Source organism: Xyrauchen texanus, chromosome 6 (assembly GCF_025860055.1).
Source record: "Xyrauchen texanus isolate HMW12.3.18 chromosome 6, RBS_HiC_50CHRs, whole genome shotgun sequence".
In the NCBI taxonomy this organism is placed as follows: domain Eukaryota; kingdom Metazoa; phylum Chordata; class Actinopteri; order Cypriniformes; family Catostomidae; genus Xyrauchen; species Xyrauchen texanus.
The window spans coordinates 30,088,613-30,101,897 of NC_068281.1; the positions used below are offsets into that span (position 1 = coordinate 30,088,613).

The window sequence follows — 13,285 nt, forward strand, 5'->3', positions numbered from 1 at the left end:
TGGCCACACAAAATATTGACACTTTGGGCCCAATTTAACATTTTCACTTTGGGGTGTACTCACTTTTGTTGCCAGCGGTTTAGAAATGAATGGCTGTGTGTTGAGTTATTTTGAGGGGACAGCAAATGTATACTGTTATACAAGCTGTACACTCACTACTTTACATTGTAGCAAAGTGTCATTGATTCAGTGTTGTACCATGAAAAGATATAATCAAATATTTACAAAAATGTGAGGGTTTTACTCACTTTTGTGAGATACTGTACACACACACATATATATATATATATATATATATATATATATATATATAGAATGAGAAAGTGTTTCAAAATGTTTGACCGATAGGGGAACTCATTCCTTCAGAAGACTTTAAATATGACACACAAATCACATAGATTATCAAAAGCCACATGCTAAAATGAAAAGAACAAGACTGTATTCACAGTGCATAATTTTGATTTTAGCAAATTGACTTGCTGTTTTACAGGGGGTATGCAGAGGAAGCTGTCGGTTGCTATGGCTTTTGTGGGTGGTTCTAAGGTGGTGATCTTGGATGAGCCGACTTCAGGAGTGGACCCCTACTCCAGGCGCTCCATTTGGGACCTGCTGCTCAAGTACCGCACAGGTACTGCCACCTTCTGGCCAAATAAATAAATGTGGCAGGGTTAAAAAAAGACAACCAAAGCTAATGACTTTACAGAGAACAGTTACTAATGAAATAAGATGCAAAACTGATGAACTGTATTCCTAATTTAAATGTCTATATCAATATCTCTTTCCCTCACTCTTTCTTTGTCTCTCATACACTTTTATTTTTATCCAGAACGCACAGTAATTTTGTCCACTCATCACATGGATGAGGCAGACCTGCTAAGTGACAGAGTGGCCATCATCTCTAAAGGTAAACTACACTGCAGTGGCTCTCCTCTCTTCCTAAAAAACTGCTTTGGAGTGGGCTTCTACCTCACACTGGTGCGTCGTATGAAAGACCAGCGTAAGAAGGAGGTGAGATGAGACTTTTGTGACAGGTGGGCATGTTGTAAATGAAAAGATATAGTTCACCATTTCACCAGTCATTTATTAACCTCAATGCAATTAATGGATGACTGAGGCTAACATTCTGCTTAACATCTCCTTTTGTGTTTAATGGAAGAAAGAGGTATAAAGGTTTGGAACAACCTGAAAATGAATACATATGACATGTCATTTTTAGGTGAACTATTCCTATAATCAAATCAAATTCCTTTATTGTCACTCAACCATATACAGAAGTGCAACAGTGGGGGAAAGCCATGGGTGTGGTTCCAAGCAACATCGCAGTATGACAATTACAACATCTGATTGACACATAGCACAGTTTACACATCTGTTACACAACACATTATACACAAAATAAAAAGATGCAGCCAGTCAGGATGCTCTCTACAGTGCTGGTGTAGAACCGTGTGAGGATGTGTTGGTTCATTCCAAACTTCCTCATCCGTCTCTGGAAGAAGAGGCGCTAGTGAGACTTCTTCACAACGGCCTCAGTGTGGACAGACCATGTGAATTCCTCAGTAATGTTGACACTGAGGAACTTGAAGCTTCTGACTCTCTGGTGCTCCATTGATGGTGATGGGGCTGTGTTCTCTGTCTTTTCTACTGAAGTCCACCACAAGATCCTTTGTCTTACTGATGTTAAGGGAGAGGTTGTGCTCCTGACACCAGTGTGTCAGAGTGTGCACCTCCTCTCTGTAGGCTGTTTCATCATTGTCAGTGATCAGACCTACCACCGTTGTATCATCAGCAAACTTGATGGCATTGGAGCTGTTGCCACACCGTCATGTGTGTACGGGGAATACAGGAGTGGGCTGAGAACACAGCCCTGCGGGGCTCCAGTGTTGAGGGTCAGTGATGAGATGTTGCTGCCCATTCTAACCACCTGGCATCTACATGACAGGAAGCCCAGTGTCCAGCTGCACAGTGAGCTGTTTAAGCCTGGAGTTTCTCATCAAGCTTGGAGGGCACTATGGTGTTGAATGCTGAGCTGTGGTCTACAAACAGCATTCTCACATATGTGTTCCTTTTTTCCAGGTGGGAGAGAGCAGTGTGTATTGTAGATACAATGGTATAATCAGTGGAGCGGTTGTTGTGGTATGCAAACTGCAGTGAGTCCAGTGAAGTGGGCAGCACAAAGCAGATGTAATCTCTGATTAGTCTCTCAAAGCATTTACTGATGATGGGGGTCAAAGTAACAGGATGCCAGTCATTTAAACAAGTGATTTTTGATTGCGTTGGTACAGGCACAATGGTGGACGTTTTGAAGCATGTGGGGACCACAGACAAGGAGAGCGAAAATACACCAGCCAGTTGGTTCGCGCACGCTCTGATGATGTGGCCCGGAATGCCGTCTGGACCCGCGGCTTTATGGATATTCACCCTTCGGAAGGATCGGTTTACATCCGCTACAGAGACGGAGATTGAACTAGCCTCTATAGTTTCGGCTGCGAGAGCTCTCTCCGCGAGGGCGGTGTTATTTCCATCGAAATGAGCATAAAAAGTTTTTAGCTCATCTGGGAGAGATGCAGCTGTGTTCACAGTGGAGTTTTTATTCCCTTTGAAGACTGTGATGATACTAACTCCCTGCCACACACTTCTAGAGTTTGGCTTACTGGCGTTTGGCTGCTCTGAAAGGCATAACTGGCTTGTTTATGTTCCTCCGCGTTCCCGGAATTAAAAGTGGAGGTGGTGTGTTGTGAGTGTATTGGTGCACTATGGTTGCCGTCGCATCATTCAGGTGGATGCTGCACACTGGTGGTGGTTGAGGAGAGTCCCCTGTTCACTGTGTAAAGCGCTTTGAATATAGTGTCATAAAAGCGCAATATAAATGTAATGTTCATTCAATTGTTTATTTTAACCAAAAGAACCAATTCACTTAAATGATTTGGTTTTCTTAGCGCTAGGACAGTTTAGGTGCACACGTTTGATTACTCCCTCAGCTCCATTGCAACATTTGCAATACAACATGACAAATGTAGCATTTGGGGTGTTGGAAAATGTAGCTTGTAATTGCAAAAGCTTGTTGCAAGTTATTGCAAAATAGCTGAGCTACTGTCACACTATTGAATTTAGCTAATTTAGTAGCTTTGCTGCTTTTAGTTAACTACTCTACATCATTGGACATGACATTGAAAGAGCCATATCCAGGGACCTGAGCCATATCCAGGGGCAAAAATATCAATGAGACTAGGTGAGCACCTGTGACGTGATCCAGTATGCAACCACCTTTCAGCATCCTGACAATCACCCACAATACTGTAATTACTGCTTAACAACATGCTTATGCTGCGTTCATGTCTTGTCAGAATTACTGTAATTATGTGATGGCAATTCTGGAGATTCTACTCAGAGCTGTTTACATTCTCGGAAGTTATTTAATTCTAAAAAACAACTGCACTTGTTATTTATAACAGGAAAATAATAATCACTACATGAATTCATTAATTCAGTTCCATAAATCTTTGCACAATGTTTAAGAACAAAGAAAACGGTCCAGTTAACAATGTCATAATAAAATGTCATAAAAAAAAGAAATGCCTTTTAAGAAAAGTTAAGCTCAATCAACAGCATTTGTGGCAAAATATTGATTACCACAAAAATGTATTTTCAATCATATCTTCTTTTCTTCTAAAAAAGCAACAATCTGCAAAAATCTGGGTTTAGTAAGGGATTTACAATGGACGTGAATGGAGCCAATATTTAAATGTTAAAATACTCACTGTTTTAAAAGTGTAGCCACAAGATGTAAAAAATATGTGTTTTAACATGATTTTAGTGTGATAAAATCCCTTACTAACCTTTTCTGTGTAAAGTTATATCCAATTTTTTTTGTTGCCATGACCATTTAAAGCTGTAGACCCCAAAACTCTAAATCAACTGTAAAATGACAGATTAAAAAACGTTACAGCTCAAATAATACACAAGTATTAACACAGGAATTAAAGTTTTTATAAAATTATAAGCTTCACATTTCTGCATTTAAACCCTTCGAAAAATGGTCCCCAATCTCTTCAATTGTAAGTGTCTCACTGTAACCTTGACATTTGTATTATTGTTTTTTAAGAAAAGGAGGGAAGAGTCACAATCATTTTTGTGTTAATCAATGTGTTAATGCACCCATGAATATTCCTTCAACTGTTGAGGCAGCTGCCATATTGGTTCTTTTTACATGACATCACAACTGTAAAGTCAGAGTTTTCATAGAATTCAGAGATTCCAACTTGGTATTATGAGTTATTACTATAACTTATTACAAGTCGGAATCTCTTAAGCACAGTAATTCTGACATGATGTGAATGTGCCATAAAAACCACCCAAGACACCTTAGCAACCACATAGTAATGTCCTGGCAACCACCTGCAACACTAGCATTGTGGCAGATAATTTTGCACTGGTAAGCACAATTCACATTTTCTTTAAAAAAATTACAATTCTAGTTCCCTGTAAGTCTCCACTATGCCCGTCTAATGAAAAATGTTATAATGTTTTTACTGTGCTAATAAATATATAATTGTCTCTTCTCTAAGTGCCATTTTATTATTCTTTAAAAATGTTTTTGGCTCTTTAAGCGTTCTTTGATTGTGCTTTGTGAGTGTTTTACTGTGATTTGATTTAATGGTCTTGCAGAATGAATGTGACTGCACATCTGAATGCTCCTGCACCTGCTCCACCTGCACTAAACATAAAGAAGAGAGTCAGACAATACATCCTGAGAGGATTCTGGATGGTTAGTGTATAAAACACTAAAACAGATACTGATATAACAGCTTCAAAATTAATAGTTTTTTCCTATCACTCTACACAGGGAATGTTGAGAGCATCACCAGTCTGATTCATCACCATGTACCCGAGGCAAAGCTAATTGAAATGATTGGTCAGGAAATGACATATCTGCTGCCCAATAAAGGTTTTAAACATCGTGCTTATGCCAGTCTTTTCAGAGAACTAGAGGAGACATTGGGTGACATGGGCCTCAGTAGTTTTGGCATATCCGACACATCACTAGAGGAGGTTTTTCAATTTTTTTTATTCTGAATTATGCTAACAACCATTACAAACTGTCACTCATGACCAGGGACTGTGCAATTTCTTAAATTATATGTTTGTTTTAGTGATTTAAGGATTGCGTCTTACATATAAGCAGCATGCATGTTTTTAGTATATCTCTGACTTAGTCGCAGTCAATAATAACTTATTTAAATTTACTGTGGATAGCACCTTTCAAGCATAAAGCACAGCATGCTTAATAGGACATAAAATCAAATACAACTGTAATTAATAAATAAATATAATATGATCGTCTGTATAAAGTTGCTTTAAGTCTGTACTCACAGATTGAAGAATGTATTTGTGTATCTCTAGATCTTTTTGAAGGTTACAGCAGATGGAGAGGCAGCCAACAAACCTGTCACACCTGGTATGTATCCTCATATATTAAAGGTCTACAGCCATAATACTAAAACTTGAATTCAGTCAAAGCTTTTTAGGGAATGTTTGGTAATGCTAAAGGGTCTTTAAAGTTAATTGCAACTGTTTTGATTCATGATTGCATACACTTTTCATAAACCGGTAGTCTATAACATTGTGTTTTAATGTGTGGCCCCCTACACCTCAGAGCAATGGATGCAACAAAAGAGGACAAATGGCAATGGTTGCTTTAAAGACAGGGAGGATACAAATAATGCTGATGGAACTGAAGGTGAATTGCAATTCCAGAGCTCAGCTTTGCTTAGCGCTCATGCTAAGAGGCTAACAGAGTCACGCTATCAAGTATCAAACAAGATTAGGTGCTATGCTTCATGTAGAGCTAAAACTTCTTAAATCAAATCTTGTCAGCAGTGGCTTTTCAGCGTGCTTGAAAGATACCTTATTCACAGCAGTGCCATCTTTGTAATGGGAGTGACAACAAGGCAGTGCGGGATAGATTTTGGATGGAGCTTTTTATAGGTTTATACTGTTCCGTTGTTATACTGTGCTATTGAAGAGATGGTAAGTCTATCCCTCTTAGCCTCATTGTCATTCACGTTAAAAATCAAGATGGCGCTACCGTGAATAAGGTCTATACCTGCTTAGATCACTATGAATTTCCATGCTGGTCCAGGTTGGTTTATGCTGCTTTGGTGCTGGTCTTTGGTGCACCAGTATAACCATGCTGGTTGAAACTGGTTTCTTGTTAAGCTAGTGAAGTAGATGGGACTTCATAGTTGTACTGATGAAGTTAGATGTCTGTGTATAATTGGCCTGGTTTGGACAAACCAGCAAACCAGCATCCCAAACACACTGTTTTAACAGCAGGTCTAGCATTTCTGTCATGTACTTTTGTTACCAATTACATTTTGTCTGCCCTGGTTTGCAGATGCTAATGGTGTGGGGAACCCAGCAGACTCCGACAACATGGCTGGTAGAGCCTCCAGGCAGGTTAAAGGCTCTACCCTGGTGCTCAAGCAGTTCCACGCCCTTCTGGCTAAAAGATTTCACCATGCCATGCGCAGCCACAAAGATTTCCTTGCACAGGTAGACAGTGTTACAATAACATTAAATATGGCAATCGTCAGAAGGTATTTTTTGATAATCCTTAAAACAAATGCAGATTCAGAATTACTATATTATATATATATATATATATATATATATATATATATATATATATATATATATATTTTTTTTTTTTTTTTTTTTTAAGGTTTATTTCTGGGGCCTAATCAGCTCAAAATTATGCTATAGGATTTACTAGGATAGACAATAAGCATATGTTTTCTTAATGTTTTTATTTTTTAGATTGTTTTGCCTGCCAGTTTTGTCCTTATTGCTTTATTCTTCACCTTGATTGTCCCACCATTTGGAGAGTATCCCAGTCTGACCCTCACTCCATGGATGTATGGACCACAGTTTACCTTCTTCAGGTGAGAACCCATTCAAAAATGGAAAGAAATTGTCCATTGTTGCCAAAGGTTTGCCGGAGGTTCACCAATACTGGTTAAGAGCTGCAAACTTCTGACAAACATTTGCGGCAAATCACAACCTCATTTGCACGTGAAAGTAATGAGTGACAAGTTTGTGTCTAGTTTCGATTTTTTGTAAGGGAAATGTTCTCATATACAGACAAATGTTCAAAACCTGACAAATTAATCAGTACGTCTTCCTGGAAAATGTGACTGAATTTCTCACTGTTTTTCTGCATCTCAGTAATGAGAAGCCATCACATCCAAAGATAAAGCACTTTATACAGACGTTGTTGAGTGAACCTGGCATGGGAACACGCTGCATGACGAATCAGCCCTTAGAGTGAGTTTTTTTTCACATTTATACTGAAATAGTTTAGAACTACACTATAAGCATGCTTTAATAATTGTAAGATTGTCTCTGTAGAGCTGAGTGAAAATAATTGACAAATTCTAGTGAAGAAATACACTACCCATAATTCTGTAGAGAGAAACATTAATCAGGGAAGTGGTTACCATGGAAACAGAAATTACTGCAAAGAGCAGTGACAGGCCAATCTCATAATGCATTGCCAATGGTGTAATTGATTTGCTCTTCATACACTCTCAAACTACTTTATTTGTATATATTTCAATATTTAGCAATAAACATTAAATATATTGTTTTAATAATCAGTGCTCAGTTATAATATACTGTCATTTCTGATTCAATTGCGTCATTTACAGTGCTTATGTGGTGCGTAATTCATTCCTTCATTAAATAATTAAGTACAAAGTCTTGTACCTTTGTCTTTTATATATTTTTTTTTGCTTCAAATCAGAGTTTGCAATGTTGTTATTCACCTTGGAGCTGGTTGGTTTGATTCATCATTGAGAACCCATTAATAAAGGATTTTTTGAAATCCCATTGGTTAATGAGTAAAAAAACTTCCAGAACCAAGACAGCTGAAAAAGTGCATCATCACTGTTGCACCCTCTATTGTTGGTCATCCACAATTAAACCATATAAGCTTTATATGCAAATCTGTGTGCACAGGAACCTCTTTGCCTGCTTAAACACAAGTTCTGATTGGGAAGTTCCTCCAGTGTCTCCTGATATCAATAACATCTTACTGAGTCCTGAGTGGCATGCAAGAAACCCCTCTCCTTCCTGTCAGTGCAGTACCGGAACAAAGCTCACCATGCTGCCGGTCTGTCCCGCTGGGGCGGGGGGACTGCCACCACGCCAGGTCAGGATGACAATCAGGACTGAACTCTTTTAATAGGTGCACTCAGTCATTTTTACAACATATATATTGCACTGACCGATATTGCTGGTTAACCCTTTTTATTGATTCACACAATTGACACAGAAAAGCAAACCATATATTCACTGAATCAACATTTAACCCCCATTATTCCCTTTCTCCCTCACACAACTAAATCACACAAATTTGCTGGGAATAAAATACCCAAATACTTAATGCCCTGTTTGGGCCACTGGAAGGTGCCCGGCTGAAAAGGTGTTACCGGGCATTAGGCATAGATCTAGTTGGGTCGGAGATGAATAATAAAATATCATCTGCGTAAAAGCAAAAGCTTGTGCGCCACACCTCCCACCATCACCCCTGGAAAATCCTCCTCCTTTCTTATCACGGCTGTTCCAGGGCAAGGCAGAACAATAATGGGGAAAGAGGTAGTCTCAAATAAAAGTATTCCCGAACCCATACATATCTAAAATCTTACAAAAATAATCCCATTCTACCAAATCAAACGCCTTTTCGGGATGAAGTGAGATGGCAGCGACCAGAGTCTGATCATTCGCCACTGACCACATGATATTGATGAAATGCCTAATGTTATCAGAAGAGCTTCGTCCCCACCTGATCTACAGTGCATCCGGAAAGTATTCACTGCGCTTCACTTTTTCCACATTTTTTTATGTTACAGCCTTACTCCAAAATGGATGAAATTAATAATTTTCCTCAAAATTCTACAAACAATACCCCATAATGACAACGTGAAAGTGGTTTGTTTGAAATCTTTGCAAATTTATTAAAAATAAAAAACAAAGAAAAAAACAAAAACAAATCACATGTACACAAGTATTCACAGCCTTTGCTCAATACTTTGTTGAAGCACCTTTGGCACCAATTATAGCCTCAAGTCTTTTTTGTGTATGATGCTACAAGCTTGGCACACCTATTTTTGGGCAGTTTCTCCCATTCTTCTTCTATGCAGGATCTCTCAAGCTCCATCAGGTTGGATGGGGAGTGTTGGTGCACAGCCTTTTTAAGATCTCTCCAGAGATGTTCAATCAGGTTCAAGTCTGGGCTCTGGCTGGGCCACTCATGGACATTCACAGAGTTGTCCCGTAGCCACTCCTTTGTGAGCTTGGCTGTGTGCTTAGGGTCGTTGTCCTGTTGGAAGATGAACCTTCGCCCCAGTCTGAGGTCCAGAGTGCTCTGGAGCAGGTTTTCATCAAGGATGTCTCTGTACATTGCTGCATTCATCTTTCCCTCGATCCTGAATAGTCTCCCAGTTCCTGCCGCTGAAAAACATTCCCACAGCACGATGCTGCAACCACCATGCTTCACTGTAGGGATGGTATCGTCCAGGTGATGAGCGGTGCCTGGTTTCCTCTAGACATGATGCTTACCATTCAGGTCAAAGAGTTCAATCTTTGTTTCATTAGACCAGAGAATTTTGTTTCTCATGGTCTGAGAGTCCTTCAGGTGCCTTTTGGCAAACTCGAGGCAGGCTGTCATGTGCCTTTTACTGAGGAGTGGCCTCCGTCTGGCCACTCTACCATACAAGCCTGATTGGAGGAGTGCTGCAGAGATGGTTGTTCTTCTGGAAGGTACTCCTTTCTCCACAGAGAAACGATGGAGCCCTGTCAGAATTGATCGGGCCTGTATCTCTCTGCAGATGGACGAGCAGGAACTCTATGACAGGGGTGCTCAATACGGCGATCTACCAGTCGATCGCAAAGGCAATGCTGGTAGATCGCACAAAATTTTTATGTACTTTCGTTAAATTTTAATAAAAATAAATATAATGTCTTTCCTTCTTTTTGTTTCTCTCTGACTTGCACTTGACGAGTAAATATTGACCAGGCGAGGTTTTGTTTATTCAGTTGCCATGACAACTAGGTTTGCGCATACGCACCTTCCAAGGACTTCTGAGAACAGAGCGCGAAATTTCGATGTTACTGCCCTGATTAGGCAAAACTGTCTGATTCCATTCAGTGCAAGTCATCAGAATAAGGTAAATGCCCTGGCTATTGTAATCTATTGTGCTGTAGGTGTTTTGGGTTTAGTTTTAAAACTGAATGATATCAACATTGAACATTATTATATATTTTTTTTATCAATTAGAAGATGAATTCCATGTAGAGATACATGCAGTAGTCCCAACAAGCATTTTCTTATTTTGAATGAAACTGTTTTTTTTAGTTGGTAGATCTTATTGAGTTGGTCATTTAAAAGTAGATCATAAAAAGTGTGGGCACCCCTGCTCTATGAGCTTGCTCGATTTCCAGCTTATGGCCTGCTATGTCGAGCAGATTCGGAACAAGCCCATCCAGGAATTTCACTGTATCCTGTTCCTCTGCTCCCTCAGGGATTCCAACGATACAGACGTTATTCCGCCGGTTTCTCCCAGACACGCTCCAAATCCACCTTGGTCGCTAGTGGATAAGCAGATAATTCCCTCTCCGATGACTCCTTGTAATCTCTCCGTTTCTCGACATCCCCCACTCTTGTAACCACATCAGTGAACTTCGCCTCCATGGCAGTGATCGACGTATCACAGCAAGATCCTCCAAGTCAGCAATGACCTTCGTCAGCATTGCCGAAATGTTCAGCATCTCTCGCCGCATTTCCTGCACCTCTCCGACTAAATCGACTCCCAGGTTTGCGGTCTGATCTAGGGTGCCAGCTCGAGTGCGTAAGTGTCTTTTAATGTCTCCAGAGCCAGAGAATTTTGAATTCTTTGACATATTGTCCTCCTAGAACCAGAGTGTATCGAATCTCTCCGGTTTATGTCATTAAAAAGTATTAAAACTATTAGCAAAGTGTGCAGGGCTCGCTGTTCACACTTCCGATCCTCGCATGGCGTCACGTGACTCCGCAGTTAGCCATTATTAAATTATTCTGCAATTTAAAATGTCAAATAGCAGGAAAATTACCAAGAAAAAGCAAGTAGTATTTGGCTGGTCATGTGATCACAACTTGGCTGCCCCCATTAGCATTATTATAAGGCTACTGATATGACTGTATTCTTCATCTCATGTGAGTGTACATGATTTTAAACATACACAAAATCAGTACAAAATTGCTATACATTAATTTAGGGCTAACACTTTTAATGAGGATATAATTGCTGAGAATACCTTTTAATATTAATCTATGTAGTGGACTTAAAGGAGCCTTGAAATGATAAGATGTGTTTTTGTTGCTCTGATGTAGAGAAAAGAGCCAACAGGGGACATTTTGCTCGACATGACAAACAGAAACATCTCTGACTATTTAGTAAAGACTTACCCCAGTCTCATCAAGACCAGGTGAGATATTATACAAGCTGCAATAATAGTGTTTGTTATCTTCACTTAATTTTATAATGACTACTGCTTTTCCACATATACAGCTTGAAGAGCAAATATTGGGTGAACGAACAAAGGTAAGATTTCAGTCTCTTTATATGGCTGAATGAATGTTGCTATGGTTGTTAATATGAAACAAGGTAGTGGTTCTTCATTTGAAATGTACCCTTCATGGCCAAAATTATATGGACGCCCTCTACTACATTTTTTATTGTTATGGGGTGTGCCAAAAAGCTCAGTGACATTCAATGTGGCACTGTCATAGTCTCCGATGCTATCTGGAAAATGGTTCACCGAGTCTGTTGTGGAAGAACTTCACATGCCTGCACAAAGGCCAGAACTGAACCTCACTGAACACCTTTGGGATGAGTTGGTGTGGTGACTGCCAGCAAGCAACAAGCCCCATCACCCAATATCAGTGCCTGACCTCAACGATTGTGATGCCATGACCCGCTGCCATGTTTTAAAATGTTTTAAAAAGCTATCAGAGCACCAAATGGAGATCAAACTTCCAATTTATGCCCATGTATTAGAAATTAGATGTTTAACAAGCATACATGTGTGGTATTTATGTGTCTGTGCTTTAGACCACTTTGTTTATCAAAGGCTTTCTTGCTGCAGAATGACTCAGGATTGTACTACTTTTTGGCCACAAATGCAGGCTTTTGTTGCAAATCTGTCTGAAAATATTTGCGAATGGTTACACCATCATCTTCTCCCCTGAAAATGAAATGTGAAAAATGTAATTTAGCATTGTATAGCATTCTATAAGATATTTACAAGCAACTTTTACAGTAGTGGACACAAAAAGGAGTGTATCTACAAGATTTTATCTAGATTATTCTTTGTCAGGTATGGTGGACTCTCTGTTGGTGGACAGCTGCCGATTCTTGATGTGGACCCTGAAGAGATCCAGAACATTCTATCTCAGCTTGGAAGAATGATGAATATTTCAGCGGTATGTCTTTGCTCTACTTGAACAATTCACTCATGATTCACTGCTATTTGCCTTGTGTTTCTCCCCTGTCATCTGTTCCTCCCAGACTACACTTCCCATAATTCCCTTCCCTCTCCACTGCCAGCATTCCTTGATTGTTTTCACCTGTCTATCATTTACTCATTACCATTTTTTTTTTTTATAATGCCCTGTTGTTTGCTTGTCCTTGTCAGTTATGTGTTTTGACCTCCTGTGTATGACCAGTGCCCTTTGTGAATGTTTCCTTTGTTCTTGTGTTTACCCCGTTATTTTGTACTTTGTTTAATTCATTTCATTAAACTCTTTTTAGCCGCACTTAGATCCAGCTCTTGTTACTTCCTTCCTAACATTACGTCAAACATTACTGGCATCATGAACTACTGTAAAAATTTGCAATATTTTATTACATAACTTATTAATGTTTATTAATTTATCATCAATGTACTATTGTTCATGTTTGTTCATTGTGCACTTTTAAAGTAAAATTAACATTAACCAAGATTGATAAATGCTGTAACAATATTGTTCATTATTAGTTCATGTTAACTATTGCATTAACTAATGATAATGAATACAACCTTATTGGAAATGTTACCACAGTATTACTCTCTGCTCACACAACATGTACACTGGCATTTTTATCTTTAGGGCCGGTATTCAAAGTCAGCCATGAAAGAATTTGGCACTTTCCTACACTACATGGAGAGTGAATACAATGTGAAGGTATGTTAAACCATGGTTTAA

At 39.2% G+C, this 13,285-nt stretch overlaps 1 protein-coding gene across 1 annotated transcript in view; it reads left to right on the forward strand.

Moving 5' to 3' along the window:
* The window catches only part of LOC127645018 (retinal-specific phospholipid-transporting ATPase ABCA4-like), a 61,193-nt gene that overhangs the window by 40,291 nt on the left and 7,617 nt on the right, over nt 1-13,285 (forward strand). The window contains exons 23-36 of the mRNA XM_052128510.1: nt 491-628; nt 827-1,008; nt 4,669-4,768; nt 4,847-5,052; nt 5,404-5,458; nt 5,657-5,740; nt 6,398-6,555; nt 6,820-6,944; nt 7,228-7,326; nt 8,020-8,212; nt 11,432-11,526; nt 11,610-11,642; nt 12,418-12,523; nt 13,190-13,264. Coding sequence (XP_051984470.1) covers nt 491-628; nt 827-1,008; nt 4,669-4,768; nt 4,847-5,052; nt 5,404-5,458; nt 5,657-5,740; nt 6,398-6,555; nt 6,820-6,944; nt 7,228-7,326; nt 8,020-8,212; nt 11,432-11,526; nt 11,610-11,642; nt 12,418-12,523; nt 13,190-13,264 — 1,649 coding nt within the window. The remainder of the gene's footprint in view (nt 1-490; nt 629-826; nt 1,009-4,668; nt 4,769-4,846; nt 5,053-5,403; nt 5,459-5,656; nt 5,741-6,397; nt 6,556-6,819; nt 6,945-7,227; nt 7,327-8,019; nt 8,213-11,431; nt 11,527-11,609; nt 11,643-12,417; nt 12,524-13,189; nt 13,265-13,285) is intronic.